The sequence below is a fragment of the Psittacula echo genome (genome assembly GCF_963264785.1).
Source record: "Psittacula echo genome assembly, chromosome: 18".
NCBI classification, from domain to species: Eukaryota; Metazoa; Chordata; class Aves; order Psittaciformes; family Psittacidae; genus Psittacula; species Psittacula echo.
The window spans coordinates 2,101,709-2,120,548 of NC_137754.1; the positions used below are offsets into that span (position 1 = coordinate 2,101,709).

At 57.8% G+C, this 18,840-nt stretch overlaps 1 protein-coding gene across 1 annotated transcript; it reads right to left on the bottom strand.

Annotated features, from left to right (window-relative positions):
• Nucleotides 1-4,188: 4,188 nt before the first annotated feature.
• On the bottom strand, nt 4,189-12,073 carry MCAM (melanoma cell adhesion molecule; the record flags this gene model as incomplete). The annotated part of the gene is made up of 15 exons (XM_080631614.1): nt 4,189-4,218; nt 4,764-4,881; nt 5,288-5,429; nt 6,167-6,302; nt 6,387-6,508; nt 6,600-6,738; nt 6,860-6,981; nt 7,071-7,233; nt 7,378-7,505; nt 7,586-7,765; nt 7,935-8,022; nt 8,134-8,204; nt 8,297-8,507; nt 8,597-8,724; nt 12,007-12,073. 15 exons carry the CDS (start codon nt 12,071-12,073, stop codon nt 4,189-4,191), a joined length of 1,845 nt encoding a protein of 614 aa, XP_080487740.1.
• Between the last annotated feature and the right edge of the window lie 6,767 nt (nt 12,074-18,840).

The following is an 18,840-nucleotide window of genomic DNA, read 5'->3' on the forward strand; positions in this document are numbered from 1 at the left end:
ATAGAGTTCATAATCCAGCAGGACCTATTGGAGTCTGAGAGTGACATGAAGAGATTTGTTACCTCCCCTGAGGAGGGTCTAAGAGAGTCCGTGGAATTTGATGGAGCCTAATGCAGTGTCTGCTGGGGTCCAGTGGATCCTGAAGCTATCATCCCATGCTACTGGAGTCTGTTAGGCTCCATTTGCCTCACACAGAGTGGGTTAATACATTACTATAGACTCTTAAAGACTTGTCTAATTATTGCATAGCATCTCTGTCACTCCGTATATTGCACAGGTACACACTATGACTATATATGAAATATAAAGGAGATAGAATGACTCCAAAATGACATCTACACAGGCAGTAATATACACTTCTAACAGTGCGTGTTCTAGTGGGTGCTATACAACGATAAACACTGTTGGAGCCCAGCATCTCGGAGCCGGTGAGAGGCTGAGGTGTGAATCTGGTACCCAGGGACACTGTGATGTTGGATCCATGAAGCCTGGCGAGCCCTGAGCATCCAAAGAGGGGCCTGTTTTGGACCCCGTTAACACGGAAACACCTCAAGAAATGGAGCCAAGAGAAAGCAAACTGGTCCAGCTGAACCCCCCAGGGCATTTGGGGGGCAACTGAGAGTACATGGGGGCAAATAAGGACACACAAGTGGCAGGGGGTTGAGGGAACCCCCAAAACCAAGTCACATTGGGGTCAGATGAAGGCAAGGGGGTTACCTGGGGTCAAATAAACCCCCATACTCACACTGGGGGGGGGAGAGGGGGGTGGTGGTGTCAAATGAGAGCATAGGGGTCGAATGAGGACACAGAGCAGTCACCTCAGGTCAAATGAGCCCCTCAAAAGGTCATCTCGGGGTCATGTGGGGTTAATTTGGGGTCAAATGAGGTCACAGGGGTTACTTCAGGTCAAAGTACACCTCCAAACTTCTCCTGGGGTTACTTTAGGTCAAAGGAGGGGTTACTTTAGGTCAAATTCACCTCTCAAAAGGTCAACTTGGGGTCATCCGAGGTCAAATGAGGTCACAGATGGGTTACTACAGGTCAAATAGGTCCCAGAGGGGTCATTTCAGGTCAAATGACCCTCTCAAAAGGTTATCTTGGGTCGAATGATGGTAACTGGGCTCAAGTGGGGCTATGGGGGTGAAAGGAGGATAGGAGGGGCTAAAGACTTAAGTCCTCTGTTCATCCATTGCATTGGGCTGGCATATTCCAGCTATCAGCTAAGAGCTACTGGAGATCCTAACCATTAGGACCAATAATCCCAGGTTTCAATTCATTCTATTCAAAACAACGGTCTATGTGTAATTATTAGCATCTACAGCAGGGAGTAGCAAAGGGGGTTTTTATGGATCCTAATAACAGAACAATGTATTAGTACCTCCAGTAGGGAGTAACACAGATGGTAACTACTTCAACCTATACAGTAGCTACTAGAACCTAACAAGTTTTCTATGAAGAGTAGATGGTCCTAAACAGTAATTACCTTGACTTTTGTACCTATTTTATACATTAACCCTATATTCTAACAGTTATCTGTTAAATTCACATTCATGTCATGCATACTAACAGAGGGCAAAGTGATTTATACCAAGTTGATACTATTGATAGAGTTAATCCAATCAAATTGATTAACAAAGTCCATAATCCAGCAGTTGATTGATCAGAATCATAATCCTAATGGATCAGAATAGACTTGTAGACTTGTGGCTTTATTAGTGCCTACAATAGCTGGTGATAAGATTTGCTTGTATGACCTACCAGTACCTAATAACACTGTTATTCATATTGGAGATATTAGCATCTCTAATAGCTAGAAGCAGTCGAATCGATAGCAGAATCTACTTATCCAATTAACTATAGTAGTTATTAATGCAATTACCTATCACTATTGCTAGAATTCCTGAATTTCTTATGCTTAACAGCTAGCCATACAATTTTGCCTCATAAACTAGGAGACTCTTTTAACAGAATTATCTATTCTTACCTGTATTAATATCATTGCAACTGTTCATTTGCAATATTTTAATAATGGTAATAATTGATAAATAATAATAAATAAATAATAAATAATTACACATAATTACTAAATAACCATTTAATAAATCCCCTAGTTGTGTATATTATCTGGAGTTACTATTAATACAAATTAAAATGTATTAGAATATATCAATAAGAATGATCGATTAGGATCTAGAGTAGCTAGAGCATGAATAAGCTACACTTTATTGGTGTTCCTTAACAGAAAAAAGGCATTACTACCAGTTAGTGTCTATAGTAGCTATCAAAACAACTATCTACTATAATGTTAGTCATTAGAATCTAGTGCTAGACTTAACTATGAGTAGTTAGCAGTATATGTATTAGCTATGAATGCACCTAATAGATTCTACCATTGAGATCTATTAAATTCTATTGGCAGCATTCTTTCATTATCTACCATCGCTAGCAGTAAAAGTAAGTATTACAATCTAGTACTAGAGTTATCTATTAGAATACCTAGATTACCTATTAGAATATCTATAGAAGTATTAGTATTGGTAATTGTGTCTGTATCAGATGTCAATGCAATTACCTATTAGAATCTATAGACTTCTCTGTTACCAGGTACAAGGGATATATACACATTATCTGCCCTCTGTACCTCATCTGCCCGTTCGGTATCAGACTTACACCTGTAAATAGCATTCACCTATGGCCAGTGAACACAACCCATTTTCCTGCCCCAGCCCCGGTACAAAGGCAGGTTGAGCCCACAGTGTTCTGTCACCCATGTGCATGGTGCCACCACCCTTGGTAGGGTTGAAGAGCCCTGCAACGGAGGAGGGACAGGGCAGATGATAGGCAGTCCTTAGCACTCCAGTGGAGCTGGCATCAGCAGGAACACACACTCAGACCCCGGCTTGGAACTTGGTACTTTTATTTTCACATATATAAAAAAAACCTCGCAAGTATCAGACAAAACTTCTGGAAATGTACACACAACCCAACAAAAATATATATAAACCAAAGCTCCGGCTTTGACAACACTTGTAGCTCATGGGTATAGCTCGCTGCTTTGGTAGGGTGCTGGCTGTGGCTCCCCATCACCTGCAGAGAGCTACCCCAAGGGCTGGGGCTTGTGGACAGCATAGCACTGAGTACACTGCTTAGAAGAAAGGGGCTGCAGGGCGCTGATCTCTCTAGAGGAAGGCAGGAGAGAGCCATGTTGCAGGCAGAGGGCTGGGAAGGGCCAGGGCAGCAAAAACTGAAGGCAAGCTGCTTGCCCATCCATCTCCCCTCCCCACCATTCAAGCTGCCTGGTGCCACCGAAGCACAGAAACAAACCAGTTTAACCTGGGGCTGGTCACTGTTCAGCATGAAAAACATAAACCCTGAGACATGGCCAACTGGCTCTGGCCTAATATTCCTTAAGCTTTACATCTGGGGGGGTCTGGGACCTGCTGTTGCCAGCCCCTCTAAAAGTAATCCAATTCCTGGGGAATGGGGAGAGGGAAGCCCTCCCGCTTCTGTCAGCGAGGCCACACTGCAAACCAGAGACCCTAAGCCTTTAGTCTGGCATGTGCCTGAGAGATGGGCATCCCTGTCCTTGCTCCACTGCATCCTCGCCCTCCCCATAGGATCGCAGCTGCCCATCGTGGAGCTGTGCAGCACCACCAGGACACGCCGGGCTAAACCAAGAACAGGTCAATGGGAAAGCAAAGCACCAACACCTCCCCGCTCTCACAAACACTGCTCTAACCCTCCACTTCCATTCCTCACCTTGTCTAACCTGCACACCGCTACACCTAAGGTGCCTGGGACATCCCAAAAGCACAATTCCACCCGCTTTGCTAAGCAAGTCTGGGGTAAAACACATCAAAACCTTCCCAACATATGTACAGGAGAGATTTCCTGCAAACGCCTCCAATCCTGCCATCAGGCAGCTTAAATGGGGTATTTCTGTCTAATAGCGCTGTTGGCTTCCCTGCAGTAGTAAGCAAGTCCAGCTTTGCTGCTGCTAAGCCAACAACCTGCAAGCCCACGGTTGAGGTAACAGAGGTGAGTCAGGGAGGGGTCCTGAGCTCAGCACCGCGACGCAGTCATTGTCTCTGGCCGTGCTCCCCAGGTACTGGAGCAGGGGTGGGACATGGCAATCCAAGAGCAGGAAAGGTTTGAAGGAAGAAAGCACTTGGTAGCTTCAAGCCCTCTCTAGTTTCTCAGATCGATGTATTTCTCGCTCTTCAGTCCACCAAAAGAGAAAGAAAGGGAGGGGGAAAGGCAATTAGGGGTAATCCTCTACTGCAGGTGTCTGTGTGACAGACAGCAACGTGATGGGGTTGAGCCCAGGAGACTCATCCCATCCTGCACTGAGAGCTGTGGCTTAAAGATGCCAGAGCACAGCCCATTCCTGCAGCCTCTGACTCTTGGCCAGAGGTGTTTAAGCAGTTCCTCCTCCCAGAGCTCCTTAGGGAGCCCGGCTCCTGCTCCAGGGAGCACAGAAGGAGACGGAGCCAAGCAGGAGGTGCCAGGGGCTGGCACGGAGCAGAGCTGCACGTGCGCAGGGAAGCGCTGGTGCCACATCCTCAGAGCAGGAACCCATGCCGTTATCACCTCCCCTCCCTCCCACAGCCCCTCTGAGCGCGGATGATGATGGAGGCCCATGCAGGGTGGGGAGGAGCTTGCGGAGAGGAGGGAAGCGCAACCTCGATGCCCTCCCCGTACACTCCTCAGCTCTGTGCCCAGCCCTGGCCCTGGGTGCAGCACACGATGATGCTCTGTCCTACCTGGTCAGCGGCAGATCTCTTCTCGCCGTTGGCGCCCTGCAGGAGCCCCGCCTCTTCGGACACTTTATCTGACTTAACTTCTACTACAATCTTGTCTTTACGTGCCTCTGGCCTTGTGCTAGGGGAGGGAGGTGACAGCTGAGACAGGATCGCGATACCAAAGAGGGCAACGTGGCCGCTTGTGCTCGGCTCTATCTCAGGGGATGCTCTGGAGCGGGGCCGGGGTGAATGAGGCTCTGGCTCACAGGAAGCTTTGGGCTGCCCATCCCCTCTCCCCTGGCTGCTCTACCCCTCTGCTCTCCTCCTCATCGCCTCCCTGCAAGGACGGGGCAAGCAGTGCAGTCCCCAGGCTGTGGGAAGCTGGAAGCGCTGCCGAGACCCCAGCACAGTGCCCTCCGAGGCTGCACTATTGCCCCTCTCTGCGCTGGGCAGGGAGCAGCCGGTGCAATGAGATGGGAAGCATGAGTGATGGCAAGCACCTCTGTCCCCAAGGGCTCCCTGGTTGGGCAGGCAGCAATGCTTACATGTCCTGTTTCCCAGCACGGCCACATGGGATCTTGCCTTTCTTGTGCAGGAAGTAGATGACAGACCCCAGCACAGCCACCACGAGGATGCAGACGATGATGGCCACAATGATCACCCCTTTGCTCTCTGGTACCTTTTGATCTAAAGACAAGGCGAGAGGAAGAAGTTAATGCCTGACCCACCCCGAAGCTCTCCACCTTCTGCATTGCTGCACTCCCATGAGGGCAAGGAGAGAACGCGTGCCCTTAAGAAAACATCATGGAGAGCCTGGTTCCTGGTGCTTCTCCAGATCCCTGCAGGATGCAGATGTCAGTACAAAAGTGCAGGGTTTGTATTTCTTGTCCATTCTATTTCATCCATATATTCTGTATTTATACACAGATAGGGCAGTTTCTGTATAAATACACTTTGCATTCCACTCTGGGCTGCCATGCCATGGGATAATGGCACAGGCCTTCCTGCAGGCCATCAGGCCATCCCTTTGCTTCCAGCAGGCCTGTGCTGCAGGAAGCAGCACTTGATGGCCTCACTGGGCTACAAGCTGAGGACAAGCAGGCAGCTTCCACACCGCTGCAGGAACGGATGGAGACAGAGCCCCTGCTTCCCTCTCAGCTTGGCAGGGAAGAGAGGAGCAGCGAGAGATGCAGTGCAGGAGCCAGCAGCCAGAGGCGAGCATGACCCCCATTGATGCTGGGCTGAGGGACACATGCACCCAGCGCAGTCCAGGGACTGACCTTTTCTGATGGACTCCACTGGTAGAGCAGAAAGGGAAAGAGACAAAGCTCAGCCACACCACGGCCGCAGAGCACACACGGTGCCTGTGTGGAAAGCACTAATCCTGCGTTGGGTTCCCTTAGAGAGCAGTGCCCAGCACTCACCCAGCAGCTGGATGTGCTCCTCGCTGACACCCAGCGCATTGGACACCCTGCACATGGCTCCTGCCCGCAGCAGGTCGTGGCTCACACGCACTGTCAGGTTGCTGGTGATGTGCTGGTCTTCCACGTGCTCATGAGTCTGCGCACGGGGGGAACAGCAAAGGATTCAGTGCCCGGAGCAATGCGCAGCCCCTCCGAGACCAGGGTTTGAGGCAGCTCTCACCGTGCCATTGACGCTCCAGCGGACAGAGGGCTTGGGGAAAGCAATGGCCTTGCACGTCAGGTTCACCACGTCGTTCTGCCGCACGTACAGCGGGGAGCTGATGGACACAATCCGCGGCTTCCCTGTGGGGAGGCCATGGGGGGAATGGGGTTGATGCTGGGCAGGACAGGCTCCCTCTGGCACTGACAGGCCTGCACACGCACTGGGTCTTACCCTCAACAGCCACAGCCACCCGCTTGCTCTGCTCCAGCCCCGGCACGCTCGGTGCCATCACCTTGCAGCTGAAGTTCCTGGAGGTTTCGAAGGTGAGGTTTCTCAGGAAGAGCTGGTTCCCTTCCGCGACCTTCCTGTCCTGTTGGGAAGGGATGTCCCCCAATGCTGAGCCCCAAGCACTGCACCCTCCTGCTTCTGGCTCTGTATAGCCCCGGCTTGCCAAGCCCAAGCTTGGTAACAGCACCTGAACACCTGCTCACCTTCTCATCCCTCCACTGGTAGTCCAGGGACAAAGGGCTGTGGGCGTTGCAGCTCAGCCTCACGCTATCCCCTTCCCGAACAGGCGAGGATGGCTCCATCTTCACACGGACCCCTTCAATGTCTAGGAGAGGGATGGAGACCAGGGCAGGGTGAGCTGGAGGGATGAGACACCCAGCAGGAGGTCCACAGGGTCCCGTTCCCCTGCCTTACAGTTCACAACGAGCTCCACGTCCTTCTCCAGCTGTCTCATATCATCCAAGTCCAGGGTCTGGCATCTGTAGAGGCCACTGCTGTTCTTATTCACATCATGCAGATTCAGCACCCCACTGCTGGTGTCTGTCAGCGATGACAGGTCGTGCCAGACGTCATCCATCTGCAGGCAGCGGGAAGCAAGCAGAGCCCTTAGCCCCACACAAGCATCCCCCACCCCAGCCACTGCATCCTGCTCCCCAGGGCCCTCTGGAAGGGGACAAGGAGCCAGAACACGAGGAGGTGCCCAGGTCCCCTCTGGCCTTACCCCTCTCTTAAAGAAACTGAAGACAGGCGCCGGGTTCCCATCTGCCTCGCAGACCAGCTTCACATCATCCCCTTCCTTCACCAACGCCGAGGACGGCAGGACCTGCAGCTTCACGTGCTCTGCGGGGTCTGCGGGAGGAGGGAGCGGGAACGCTCGCTGTGCATCCATCCCTGCCCCACAGTGCCCACGGCCGCAGCCCCCGACTCACAGAACACGGTGATGTTGACTCGCCGCGACTCAGCCGTGCGCCGCTGGCCCCGCAGCCGGTAGTGCACGGAGCAGTGGTACAGGGAGTGCCGGTCCTCGCGGGTGACGTGGGCAAAGAGGGTGCTGCTCACCGTGTACAGCCCGCTCGACTCGCGTGTCAGCGTCGACTGCATCTTCACCGCTACGGGGGACACAGGCGCTGCTCACAGCCCATGGGAAAAGACCCAGGGCATGGGAGAGAGGAGGGCTCCCTTGGGAGCACAAGGCTCCTTTGGATGGCCACAGCCTGGATAGCGCCCCAGCCCCTCTCCCAGGCAGGCGGGCATCATCCCCATCCTCATCCAACTCACTGTTCTCCTCCGGCTGCAGCTGCTCCCCATTCTTGTGCCATGTAATATTGGGGGGTGGGAAGCTGTTCCTGCTCACACAGCGGGCAATCTGCAGGCACAGAGATCCCTGAGCACATGGGGTGCCCCCATGGGGATAGGGGAGCAGGGAGCTCGGCATAGCTTGGAGCCTCCCCCTTCCCCATATGGGGCATCCCCTCACCTCTGGGATTTCACTGCTCTGCACAGAGGCACCTCCTGAGCTGGCCACGATCTCAGGGGCCTCAGGAACCTCTGCAAAGAGAACCCACCCCACACGTGTTGGAATGCACAGAACGGGGTCCCCCACCAGCACGGCCATGCTGCCCTCCTGCCCCATCACTCACTGTACACATGAAGCCTGGTCTGGTTCTCGCCCAGGATGTGGCTGCCTTCCCCGACCTGGCACACGAAGGTCCTGGCATCTTGCACCGTCACCCTGCTGATGGACAGGGCTTGGTCCTCCCCCAGGGACAGCCGCCCCTTGTAGTCCACGTTCTCCTCCAGGAGCTCGCTGCCCGCGATGCGGCACAGCCTCACCCGGCTGTTGCGGTCCATCTGCAAGGTGAGGGCCCAAGGCTGTGCTGATGGGAACCCCGGGCTTGCTGCGGCCCCAGCCCACTGCTCCTCTCCCAGGCCACACTCACATAGAACCAGCTGATAGAGGTGGAGGAACCATTCTCAGGGGTGTAGAAGCTGCACTCGATCCTGGCCGTGCCCCCGGCCTCCACTTCAACCACTGCCGGCATGGAGACCTCCAGGCCGCTGGCTGCAGCTATGGGACAAGGTCCATCAGGAGTGGGAAGCCCAGGGAATCCCTCGTGTCTGAGCCCATCCCCACCTCCATCCCACAAACGGCATGGGGCAGAGCTGCATCCTTTGCTCCCTAAGCACCACGTCCCAAGTGCCAGCCAAGAGCACGGCATCACTCCTGCTGCCACGGTGCCTTCTGTGTGCACGAGGCAGGGCAGCACTCAGTAGGGGTGTTCCAAGCCTGCGGCTCCCTTTCCCCCTCCATGCCCTCAGCCACCATGGCCATGGCACAAACAGGACTCCCTGGGTCCCTTGGGACACATCCAAGGTGAGCCTCTAGTTGCTTCTCTGCTCCCTGCCCACCCATAGCGCAGGGGTGGCATCAGAGATCGGAGCAGAGCCTGCCCATCCCTGCACCATGCATTCCCTGCTTGCCCACACCAGTAATGGAGCTGCTGGCCACACTCCAGAGCAGCAGGGAAGGTAATGGCTATTGATCCAGGACAGCTTCCCAAGGGGCTGGGGGCTGCGTCACAAGGATGGGAGTTGCCATTGGCACTGCGGGAGCCAGGACAAGGGGGCTCCGCACGCCCCTGGCTGGCACACAGCCCTGCAGAGGGTCTCTGCCCCAGCACACAGGGCCAGCTGGCTCAGCACCCACAGCCCAGCCCAGGTATGGGAACCTGGGACAAGGGTACTGAAAGAAGGCAGCTGTGTCAACAGCTCCCTTGATAGTGCCGCTCGGTGACAGCCACTGAGCCCTGCAAGCGAGGGGACTTCAAAGGGCGATGCCGTGCTCACAAAACGCTCTTTGTCTGGACAGGGTATGCAGTGGCACGATGCCAATGCGCAGCCAGGAGCCCTTCTGCCACACCAAAGGCCCCGGCTCGCAGGATTAGGCACCTCAGGACATCCCAACAGGCAGCTTTTATCCCTTACCCATCCCGCTGGCGCTAAGCACAGAGGGAGAAGCAAAGCACTGAACAGGAAAGGAGGTGCTAGAAAAACAGGTGAAAACCCCAGAGACAGGCGCGCAGTGGGGCCAGGAAGCTACACCAAGCATGCATAGGAAAAGATAACTTTGTGCTGGAAGCACCTGCACCTCTACGGCCATTACTTGGCTGCCTGCTGCACCTCTGTGCCCTCACACTTCTGAGCTGCAGCCAGGCTTTGTGCCCCCCAGCATCCTTATAGACCTCCTGCATGGGCCCAGGGCAGGACCGGCCCCTGGGAGAGGGAGAGCTGGTGTCCAGCCCCACTGACCTGCTCGGCATGAGAGCCCTCGCCCAGGCAGCCGAAACATGAGCTCAGAACTGGGGAATGAGTGGCATCCAGGGCTGGCATGAGGCACACAGCCCTCCCAGCCACCCGCTGCCCTTGAGGAGGTGGACACGGTCCTGCAGCCCCCGCATGCCTGGAACAAGGGCTCATTGCTCCCCACCTCCTCCAGGGCAGGCTGGATACTCGCCTTCCCCAGCAACACAAGTGCTGGGGGACACTGCAGCCCCGAGACCCCACAGCTGGCTCTATGCACGGGCAGGCGGGAGAGCACCTTGGCTCTGAGGACATGGCAAACCTCGCTTGTGCCCAGCGCGGCTGCAGACTCAGTTTTGGTGCAGGGACACGGGCAGAGCTGAGCTCCATCCCTCACAACGCACCTCAAGCGCCTGGCACAGCTCCAGCGGTGGGGAGAGCACCGTCTGCAGCAAGCAAGGAAGCGGGGAAGGCAGGAGAGCCCCCCGGTGCCGTTCCATCTGGCCGGCGGACAGCCGGCCGGCAGCCAGGGCTCCGCAAGAACAAAGATCTGCTTTTAGAGCCGGGGAAAGGGGGTGGGGAGAGCACAGCCTCCTGCGGAACGAGGTGTGCGGGGAGACGGCAGAGCCCCCAGCGCGGAGCCCCCGGGGTGAGCACTCTTGAGGGGCGCCGCAGGGGTCTGGAGCCGCACATGGGATGCCTGAGGTTTCCGCGGGATCCTGTTGCCTGCGCAGGGAAACCAGCTGCGGCCAGATCCCGCCTGCTCCCGGCACAGGCACACACGATGCTCCCCTCTGTGCCTGGGCAGCAAAGACCCCTGAGCCACGGGGCCCAGCTCAAACGCAGCAGCATCACCTGCACCCCTTCTTCTCCTCACGGGGTGCAGAGCCAGGCCCTGCAGCAAGCGCCCCACAGCCTCCGCCCCAGCCCTTTCAGTGCTGGGGATGGAGCCCAAGCTCTCCTGCAGCAGGGATCAGCACCCCCGAACCAACCGCAGCACCCCACCAGGAGGGGAAAGGCTTGGCTGTGGCCCCTCAATGCTTCTGGGAAGCATCAAGGCTTTTAACAGTGGCTGGGCTTGCAAACACACCAGTGCCGCCAACCAATAAACTCGCTCGGCACATGTGCTGTGAGGAAGGGGATCGCTGGCTGCGAGCATGGGCCGGGGGTGGAAGCAGCCTGCTTTGACTTGGGGCTTCTGCGGAGCCAACGCCTTGGCCAGAGCAGCTTCCCCAGCGCCTGGGGCCACCTCCGCTGCACGGCTGGGCAGAGACAAGGCGAGAAGGCGGCAGGGAGTAGCCAGCGCACCGGGACCACTCCCTGGCCCCCGTGGAGGAGAGGGCATGCTGCAGGGAGCAGGGCAGGGCAGGAAACGCAACCTCCTCCCCCGCCCCGAGGGTGAAAATGGACTGGAAAGAGGATAAAAAAAGCAAGCGTGAAAAAAGCCAAGAGAAACAGAGAGCTCGGGGAAGAACTCCTTAGAAGGAATGGGGTGGATGTTTCTTGGTAACTCGACCAATTCAAGCTACTGTACACACGTGGGGGCACCTCCGGCAGTCCCCCCCTTAAGTCCTTTCCTCTGCCCCACGAAGCACGGACCCTGGAGCTCGCATCGCGCCGGCCAGCGCCCCCCGGGACAGCAGAGCCGCCTGCTGAGCATTAGCGGGGTAATGCAAAGGGGTCCCGAGAGCGGGATGGGCGCTCCCAGACCCGCTCCGGGGCCGTGCAGGCGAGGACGTGCGCCCGAGGGAGCTGCTCCCACCTGGGCTCTCCCGGCACTACAGTTTTAGCATTCCTGGCCCCAAGCCAGGCTGCTTCCGAAGGGCGTCAGCGCCGCTGGCTGCCTGCGGGGAGGCCCCCGCAGCCCCCTGTCCGCGGGCAGACCCCATCACGGCTGCAGCACGGAGCCCCCAGGGCGGCGGGGCCGGCGGCAGCACGGAGCGAAGCAGCCGCGCCCCGCAGGCGGCTGCACCGACCGACGGCCCCGCAGGTGCGCCCGCCGTTCCCGCGGCCCCGACCGTCCCGTCCCTTCCGTCCCGGTGGCACTCACCGCAGCAGAGCAGGAGGCAGCAGCCCCAGCGCAGGGCGAGCCCTGCCGCCCGTCGCCCCCCAGCCATGCCTGCCGCCACCGCCGGCCGCCCGCGACTGAGCGGGACCGCGGCCTGACGTCAGGCAGAGGAGGAGGAGGAGGAGGAGGAGGTGGAAGGCGCGGAGCCTGCCCACCGCCCGCGGCCGTTTACCACCCCCCAGCGGCAGCCGCCGGGGCGCCGGCACACCGAGCCCCGCACCGCCAGGCACGGCGGGGGGGTGCGGAGCCCCGGCCCCGCTCGGCCGCAGGCATCGCTCGGGTGCTGGCCGGTGCCCCCGCTGTCCCAGGCGGGTTCTAGCTCTGAGCCCCGAACAAATGCCCCCCTGCCTGGTGTCGGTAGGGGCCGTTTTCAGGCATTCCCAGCTCGGCTGGAGGGGCTCGTTCCAGCTTTGCTTGCAGACGCGCCGTCTGCCAGGTCCTGCCTGTCCAGGCGTGCACAGGCTGATCGCAGCAGACTGCAGGGCGCTGGAGGTGTAAATCACTGCAGACCCTGCGGCGGGGGCAGAGGTGTAGGTCGGGTTGTTTTCCACAGGGGCTCGGGGAATGAATGCTGGAAAGGGGAATCCGTCCCGACCCTCTCCACTGCTCAGCCCTGCCCCAAAGCCCAGCCACAGCAACCAACACAAACCTCAAAACCAGGGGGACCAAACCACTCTTCCTTATTTGCCTGGGCTCTAAGAGACACCTGAGGATAGCAGCAACAGGGACCCAAGGATGGGGCCATCCTAGGTGGGTTACCGAGGTCTGCAGGGTTTGTGCCCCATGCCCTGCTCCCCCTCGGCCTCCCTGCCCCATGGGGAAGCTCTGTTCAAAGCCCCTTGTCCCTGCAGCAGGGCCCCGGGCCCCGTTCCATGGAGCACACAGCCATGGCACAAGCCCCACGCAGCTGTTGAACAGGGCGGCTGTGCAGAAGCCGTTGGTTGCGGTGGCCAGGGCAGCACGCCTGGACGGGGGCCAGCCCGGGGGCGATCAGCGCTGCACAAGGCCGCTATTATCCAGGAGTAATCACCCAGCCCAAACACAGCCCTGCAAGAGCACAGCAAACCTCCCCAGGTACCGCTGCGAGTTGTCTGCAGCCATCCATGCAGGACAAAGTCCAGGGTTCTGCCCCATCACAGCTTGGTTCTGAGCCTCAGCTTCCCCCTGGGTCAATCACAGCCAGAGGAGCTGTGTTGGAAGATGAAGCACTGGGGGTTTCTTGTCATTCAACACCCTTCTTCTGCCTCCCACACTCTTGCTCCCCATTCACAAAGGACTCCAAGTTGTGTTCACACCCTGAGGACAGGCTCAGGGCTGCCCCAGCATCTCTCAAGCACAACAAGAGCATTCTCCTCCAGCTCTCAGCCCCAAGGTTTCTGAACCTTTGCACATCCTCTTCTCTCCTCCACTTGCTTTTTCTGCATCACGATCTGTGCTCCAGACCCTGAGCCCCGCTGGGGCCAGCCTGCAGCTTCCTACAGCATTCCTCCCAGGCATGCCCAAGCACCTCTCATACCTCCAGCCCCAGCAACCCTGTGCTGGCCCCCAGCCCCACTCCCCACCGGTGCTATGCAGCGGCTCCTCCTGCCTCCTCTGCACGCCTGGCCAGCCCCACACACTGTGCCAGCCACATAGATGATTCATCGGAAATGATTAAGTTTTTCCCCATGAGATTAACTGCTTCGAATGGCAACACTGGGCAGTGATAAGGCTCCGAGCCCTTGTGCTGTCAGTGCAGAGGGGACGCTTCCTCCAGTGGAAGGAGGCAGTGGAAGGAACACGTGGAAGGAAGCTGTGCCATCATGTGCAAGCTCCTCACGAGGTGCTCTCCAGCCCCGTGACTGCAGTGCTGGGATGCTCCCTGCTCCCTGTCTGCGGCTGGTACAGCCACCCCCCAAGAGGATGCCTTGGGGACCCCCTGACAACGTGCTCACACTTTCCTCTCCCTCCATGCAGCACCAGAGGAGCCTCAGGCTTTGCTCCCCTTAGAGAAGGGAAAAGGACGTTCCATTTGGTACAAAACACCACTCAAATGCCACCCTGCAAGGAGAGAGGACCCGAGGGGTCCCACTTTCCTTTGGGAAAGCACCCTCCAAGTCAAACAAACAAGTGGGAGAACTGGTTTGGTTCATTTTGTTCTGGTGCTGACTTCTATCTTGTGTTAAAAATAAAGCAAACTGTTGCTAATAAAACCTCCACAGAAAATTCCCAGCTCTTGGAAAGGACAATGCCCCTCTCCGGGGAAAACAGGCTGGCCAACTGCTGCGGCAGGAAGCGTGCCACCCTCAAACAGCCTCCCGCTGTTACTGCAGTGCCCATGCCTCCAGTTGCTTGGGCTTTTGCCTTTCGGACTGCTTCTCTTGGAAGCTAACTTGGTTTTCCCCTACTGAAGTAATGGTTCTGGGGAAGACGGGCAGGGTTTGAAAGCAAGGCCCTGCCACCCTCCCGTCTGCCATGAAACCTCGTTGCCACGCTGTGTGTGGCACCCAGTGGGCTCAGGGTGTCTCTGCGTGGGGAGCGCAGCAGGCTGGCCACCTTCATCTTCCCTTCCCTGTCGCCTTACCACATGCCTTCTGATTTATTTGCTTGCTTAACGGATTTGGCTTCGGCTCCCATTCACTGCTATGCAAATAAACAGTGTGGATCAGGCTCCCGTGTCACAGTCCCACGCACACAGCCGGGGTGGGAAGGTCAGGGCACATGAGTCCATCCCCAGCTGAGCTCTCCGGCAGCATAGGGAATACAGGTATCCAGACCTCCCAGCACTCTCCTCCAACCCTCCTGACACCACTGGGATGAGAGGCACATACCTCAGCCCCTTATGCCTTTCCTTGCCTTCCCTGCGAGACCCCTGGGGCTCCGCTGGGTCCTGCCCATGCTGGCCCAAGGGAGCTGGCCCCAGTGCGGGCTGTGCTGGCAGGCAGCACGCTGCACTCCCCTTGTGCATGTCCTTACACGCTGCTCAGCGTGCATCAGGTAGGGATGAGGGGCCTCACACCTTCCCCAGCCCCTGCAGCGGCTGACCATGCCAACGGTGCCCAGAGCAGCCTGGGTGTCTCCGGAGAGCTCTCCGTGCACCAGCAAGCCCCCATCAGTGCCGGTGAGCCACGAGCTGTCGGCTGGCGCTGGCTCCCTGCGCTGCTCCAGGCTGGATGAAGGGCAGCCGTGCCAGGCAGAAGCCAGCTGCAGAGTCCGCCCAGGCCTGCACCTCTTCACACAACACCAGCAGGGCCGACAGGGGCCCCATTCCCTAGGGAAGGGATGGGATGCGGGCCAGTGCTGTGCTTTCCCACACCACCCGGGAACAGCCCTGCTGATGGGGCATGGCAGTGCTGAGGCTCATTACATTGGGGCACCTTCACTCCAGCCCCTAGGGCCGCATTCAGCTCCCCATTCCCTGGAAGACCATGAAGCATTGGGTGTCAGATGTGCCACTTCCACCCTCTCTCTGTCCACCTTTGGGAGCCCTGTTTGACGCCCCTGTCTTACAGCTCAGGAAAGCGCCTTCTTCCACCCCCCTTGGCTGGGCTCCCAGCAGCTTCTTTGTGTCTCCCCTCTCTTTCCTTTCCTCTTCTGCAGGGCCTTTATGTAGGGATTATTAACCATGGCTACGGGGCCTTTGTTTAGGAGGGGCCAGGAGCCGGGCAAGGGGCTGGGCAGGCAGAGGAAGGAAGGACGTGAGCGGAAGCGGGGAAGGAAGGTGACATCTGGATTTCTGTGCTGGAGGAGCACAGCCTCCCAGAGCAGCTGTGCAGAGCTGGCCCCAAAGAGGAGCCAAGCTGGGTCACCCGGCCCCACGCCATCCCAAGCACAGCCCTCTGGTGATGGTGCCATGGTCATAGCACAGACCCATAAGCCCAGGGCTGCAAGGGCTGGCTCGTGGCATGCAAGTGATGTGGCTTGGCTGTATCAGAGGGATGGTGGGGTAGGCTGTGGAGCCATGCAGCCTCTTGTGCCCTGCCTTGAGGACCTGAACCTTGCTGTGTGTGGGGTGGATGGACAAAGATAGCTGGGGAGTGAGCGTTGACTGAGACCAAGCCATTAGGCCTAGCCGTCCCTAGCAGGGACATCCCTCATGGTAAGATAGGATAACAATTTGAACGAAGAACTAAGCACATAGCTCACAGGTATCAGCTGTTGAAAGCTAAAAGGTAACCAATAGACTGTCGTTGTAGCCCTAACCCAAGTATGAAGGAGGATAAGAGGACTACAGTTCTATAACTTACCCAATTGTATCTGTGGACACTTCAGATAAAATTATATCAAGGTGAGAATGTAAAGTATAAAACCCCCTGAAATTCCCTGTGCTTTGGAGACGTGGATGGAGGTTTGAACCCCCACGTGCTCCTGGCGCCTATAAAGGTCTGTGCATCCTGTGAAGTGGTTTCTTTGAATCGTGATGGCCACTGCCAAGGCACAGGGGGAAGGAGCCCTGCACCTTCCAGGGGTCACTCCACACCCCAGGGGTACAGGCTCCCCGTGGCCTGGGGCAGGTGCAGCCCTGGGACAGCGGGCAAACATCCACACAGTGCCCCAGGCTCCTCTCCCAGCCCTTGTGCATTGCTTTGGGGCTGGGGCTGGGTGGGCTGGGGGCTGATGGGGCAGCAGGGGGAAGCTAGAAGCGTAGGGATGGCTATTTATAAACCGGCCTTTTCCTTCGGAAGACTTCCGAGTTCATCTCCCCCCACCCTGGCCGGAAAAAGGCCCCATTGTCTTGGCGCCAGATGGGCCGGGGCTGGGCACTCACCCGCACAATGGGGTGGATTATGCACCCGGATGGTGGGAGTCCGGCACTGGGATGCCCGGGAGGAGCAGCTGCCATCAACACCCGTGCAGCAGCCCCATGGCTGGGCAGGCAGGGGCCTGGACACGCTTATTCCTCACCCTGCTAATGAATGGCACAGCTCTTGTGCCACAGCTCCCTGGAGCAGCATGGAGGAGGAACACCCCTACCCTGTGCTCATTGCACTGTGTTGTGCTTCCCACTACCAAAGAAGGGAGGAGAAGCCAGCATAGGGGACCAGCATCATTCCCTGTGCTTACCCTGCTGCCCCCAGGCACTGACGTCTTCATCCTGGCTTTGTCTGCAAGGTTTGGCACTCCCCCAGGACAGCTCATTAGGAGTCACTACAATAAAGCATAATGAGAAATCAGCCCCAGGCAGGTGGCGAGGGCAGCCCCAGCTTTGGGGAGCCCCTCTCATACCCAAGGGCTGTGGAGGATCCCTTTGGAGGGCTTTGGGGAAGGCTCCCTGCTGCTGCGAGGACACACGGAGTAGAGGCAAGGGCAGATGGGAGAAGGCAGTGAGCCGGGCACAGTCCCCATGGCACCTCCCTGTGCCACTGGCCCCGCACTCTGCTCGGCCCCGCAGCACTGGGGACATGCCAGAGCACCAGGGCCCCGGGGAGCTGTGTGGCCAGCCGGGCCAAGCAGGGACTTCTCCTTGCGGGACTTTCCCATGGAAGAGGACTTGCTTTTCCCAGGGCTGTCTGGCCGGGCTCCAGGAGGAGAGAGATATCCCAGCTCCCTCTGTGGGGATCCGCACAGCCCTCCAGAAACACGGCGGGCAGCCCTCGTGCTACCACTCTGCAGGGCAAACAAAGGCAGGGAGGGTGTCTGCTGCTGGGAACACAGCGGGAGATGGGCACCTCCAGCTCCTATGGGCTCTCCCCGGCAGCCTCAGCCATGCGGCACACAGGGTGGATGCCAGCTGCCATTCCCTGCCAGCAGGGATGCGTGCAGTGCGGGACACCATCACCTGCGCCTCCAAGGCTAGGTGAAGGCCAGAGGAAGAGTGAGCCACATCATCCTGGAGCTGAGCCCAAGTGGGGACGGGGACTTCCCTGGAGCGGATGCACCGGAATGAACCATTGTTCCAGCCTGGCCTGCGAGCATGGGGCTGCAGGCGCCTGCTAAGGCATCTGCCCAGTCCTTGTCAAGGGCATCTTGAAGGGAGCTGAGGTAAGGATGCTGGCAGGAGGACCATGCTGACTGCCTTCCCCTAGGCACTGGGGCTGCTGCATGGCCAGGGGTGTGCGATGGTCCCAGCTGCCTGGCCATTTGTGAGCATGCTGGGAGCACTGGTGTGATGCCAACAGGACCCACATCCCAGAAACACCCTTCCTGCCTCAGAGCAGGAAGAGCCCATGCAACGAGAGCCTAGGAAGGCTGGGTAAGATGCTGGGCAAGATGCTGGGCCTGGGGAAGCTGCACATCCCCCCTATGGAGGCAGGCCTGGAGGGAGCCACTGTGGTCCCCAGCACCATCTCCCAGCTCTGTGGCTGCAGGCTGTGTTGCCAGCCCTTTGTCTGCCTCATTCTTCCCATTCCTTTGCCACCCACAGTCTGTTCCCAAGATACAAGGCAGCCCCTGCACTGCTAGCATGGTCCCAGGCTCCACACAGCCTGGACGCCAGAGCACAGGGTCCTGATCCCCCCTCAAGCATGTCAGGCTCCAGAAAGCTCCTCAAGCACTGTAACACCCAGCCCTGGGGCTGCTCCCTGTCCTTCCAGCTAAAAGCTCTATAGCTGGCTTCCTCCTGGTGCTCTGTTTTCCAGAAATGAGGATCAGCTGCCTGGCTGCAGTGAGCTCAGCACCGGGAAGGCAGCTCAGAGGCATGATGCAGCAGCAGCTCTGTGGTCGGGCTCAGTGCCAGCACAGCCAGGCAAGGTACATGCAGGGCAGGCAGGGATGAACACATCCTGGGTTCCTTCACCCCCAGAGTGGGCTGTGGTGGCCTCGCTTAGCACCAGTGCAGCCCAGTTTATGGTAGAGCCCTGTCTATATATGAGCACTGAGGAGCTGATGAGGAGAGGG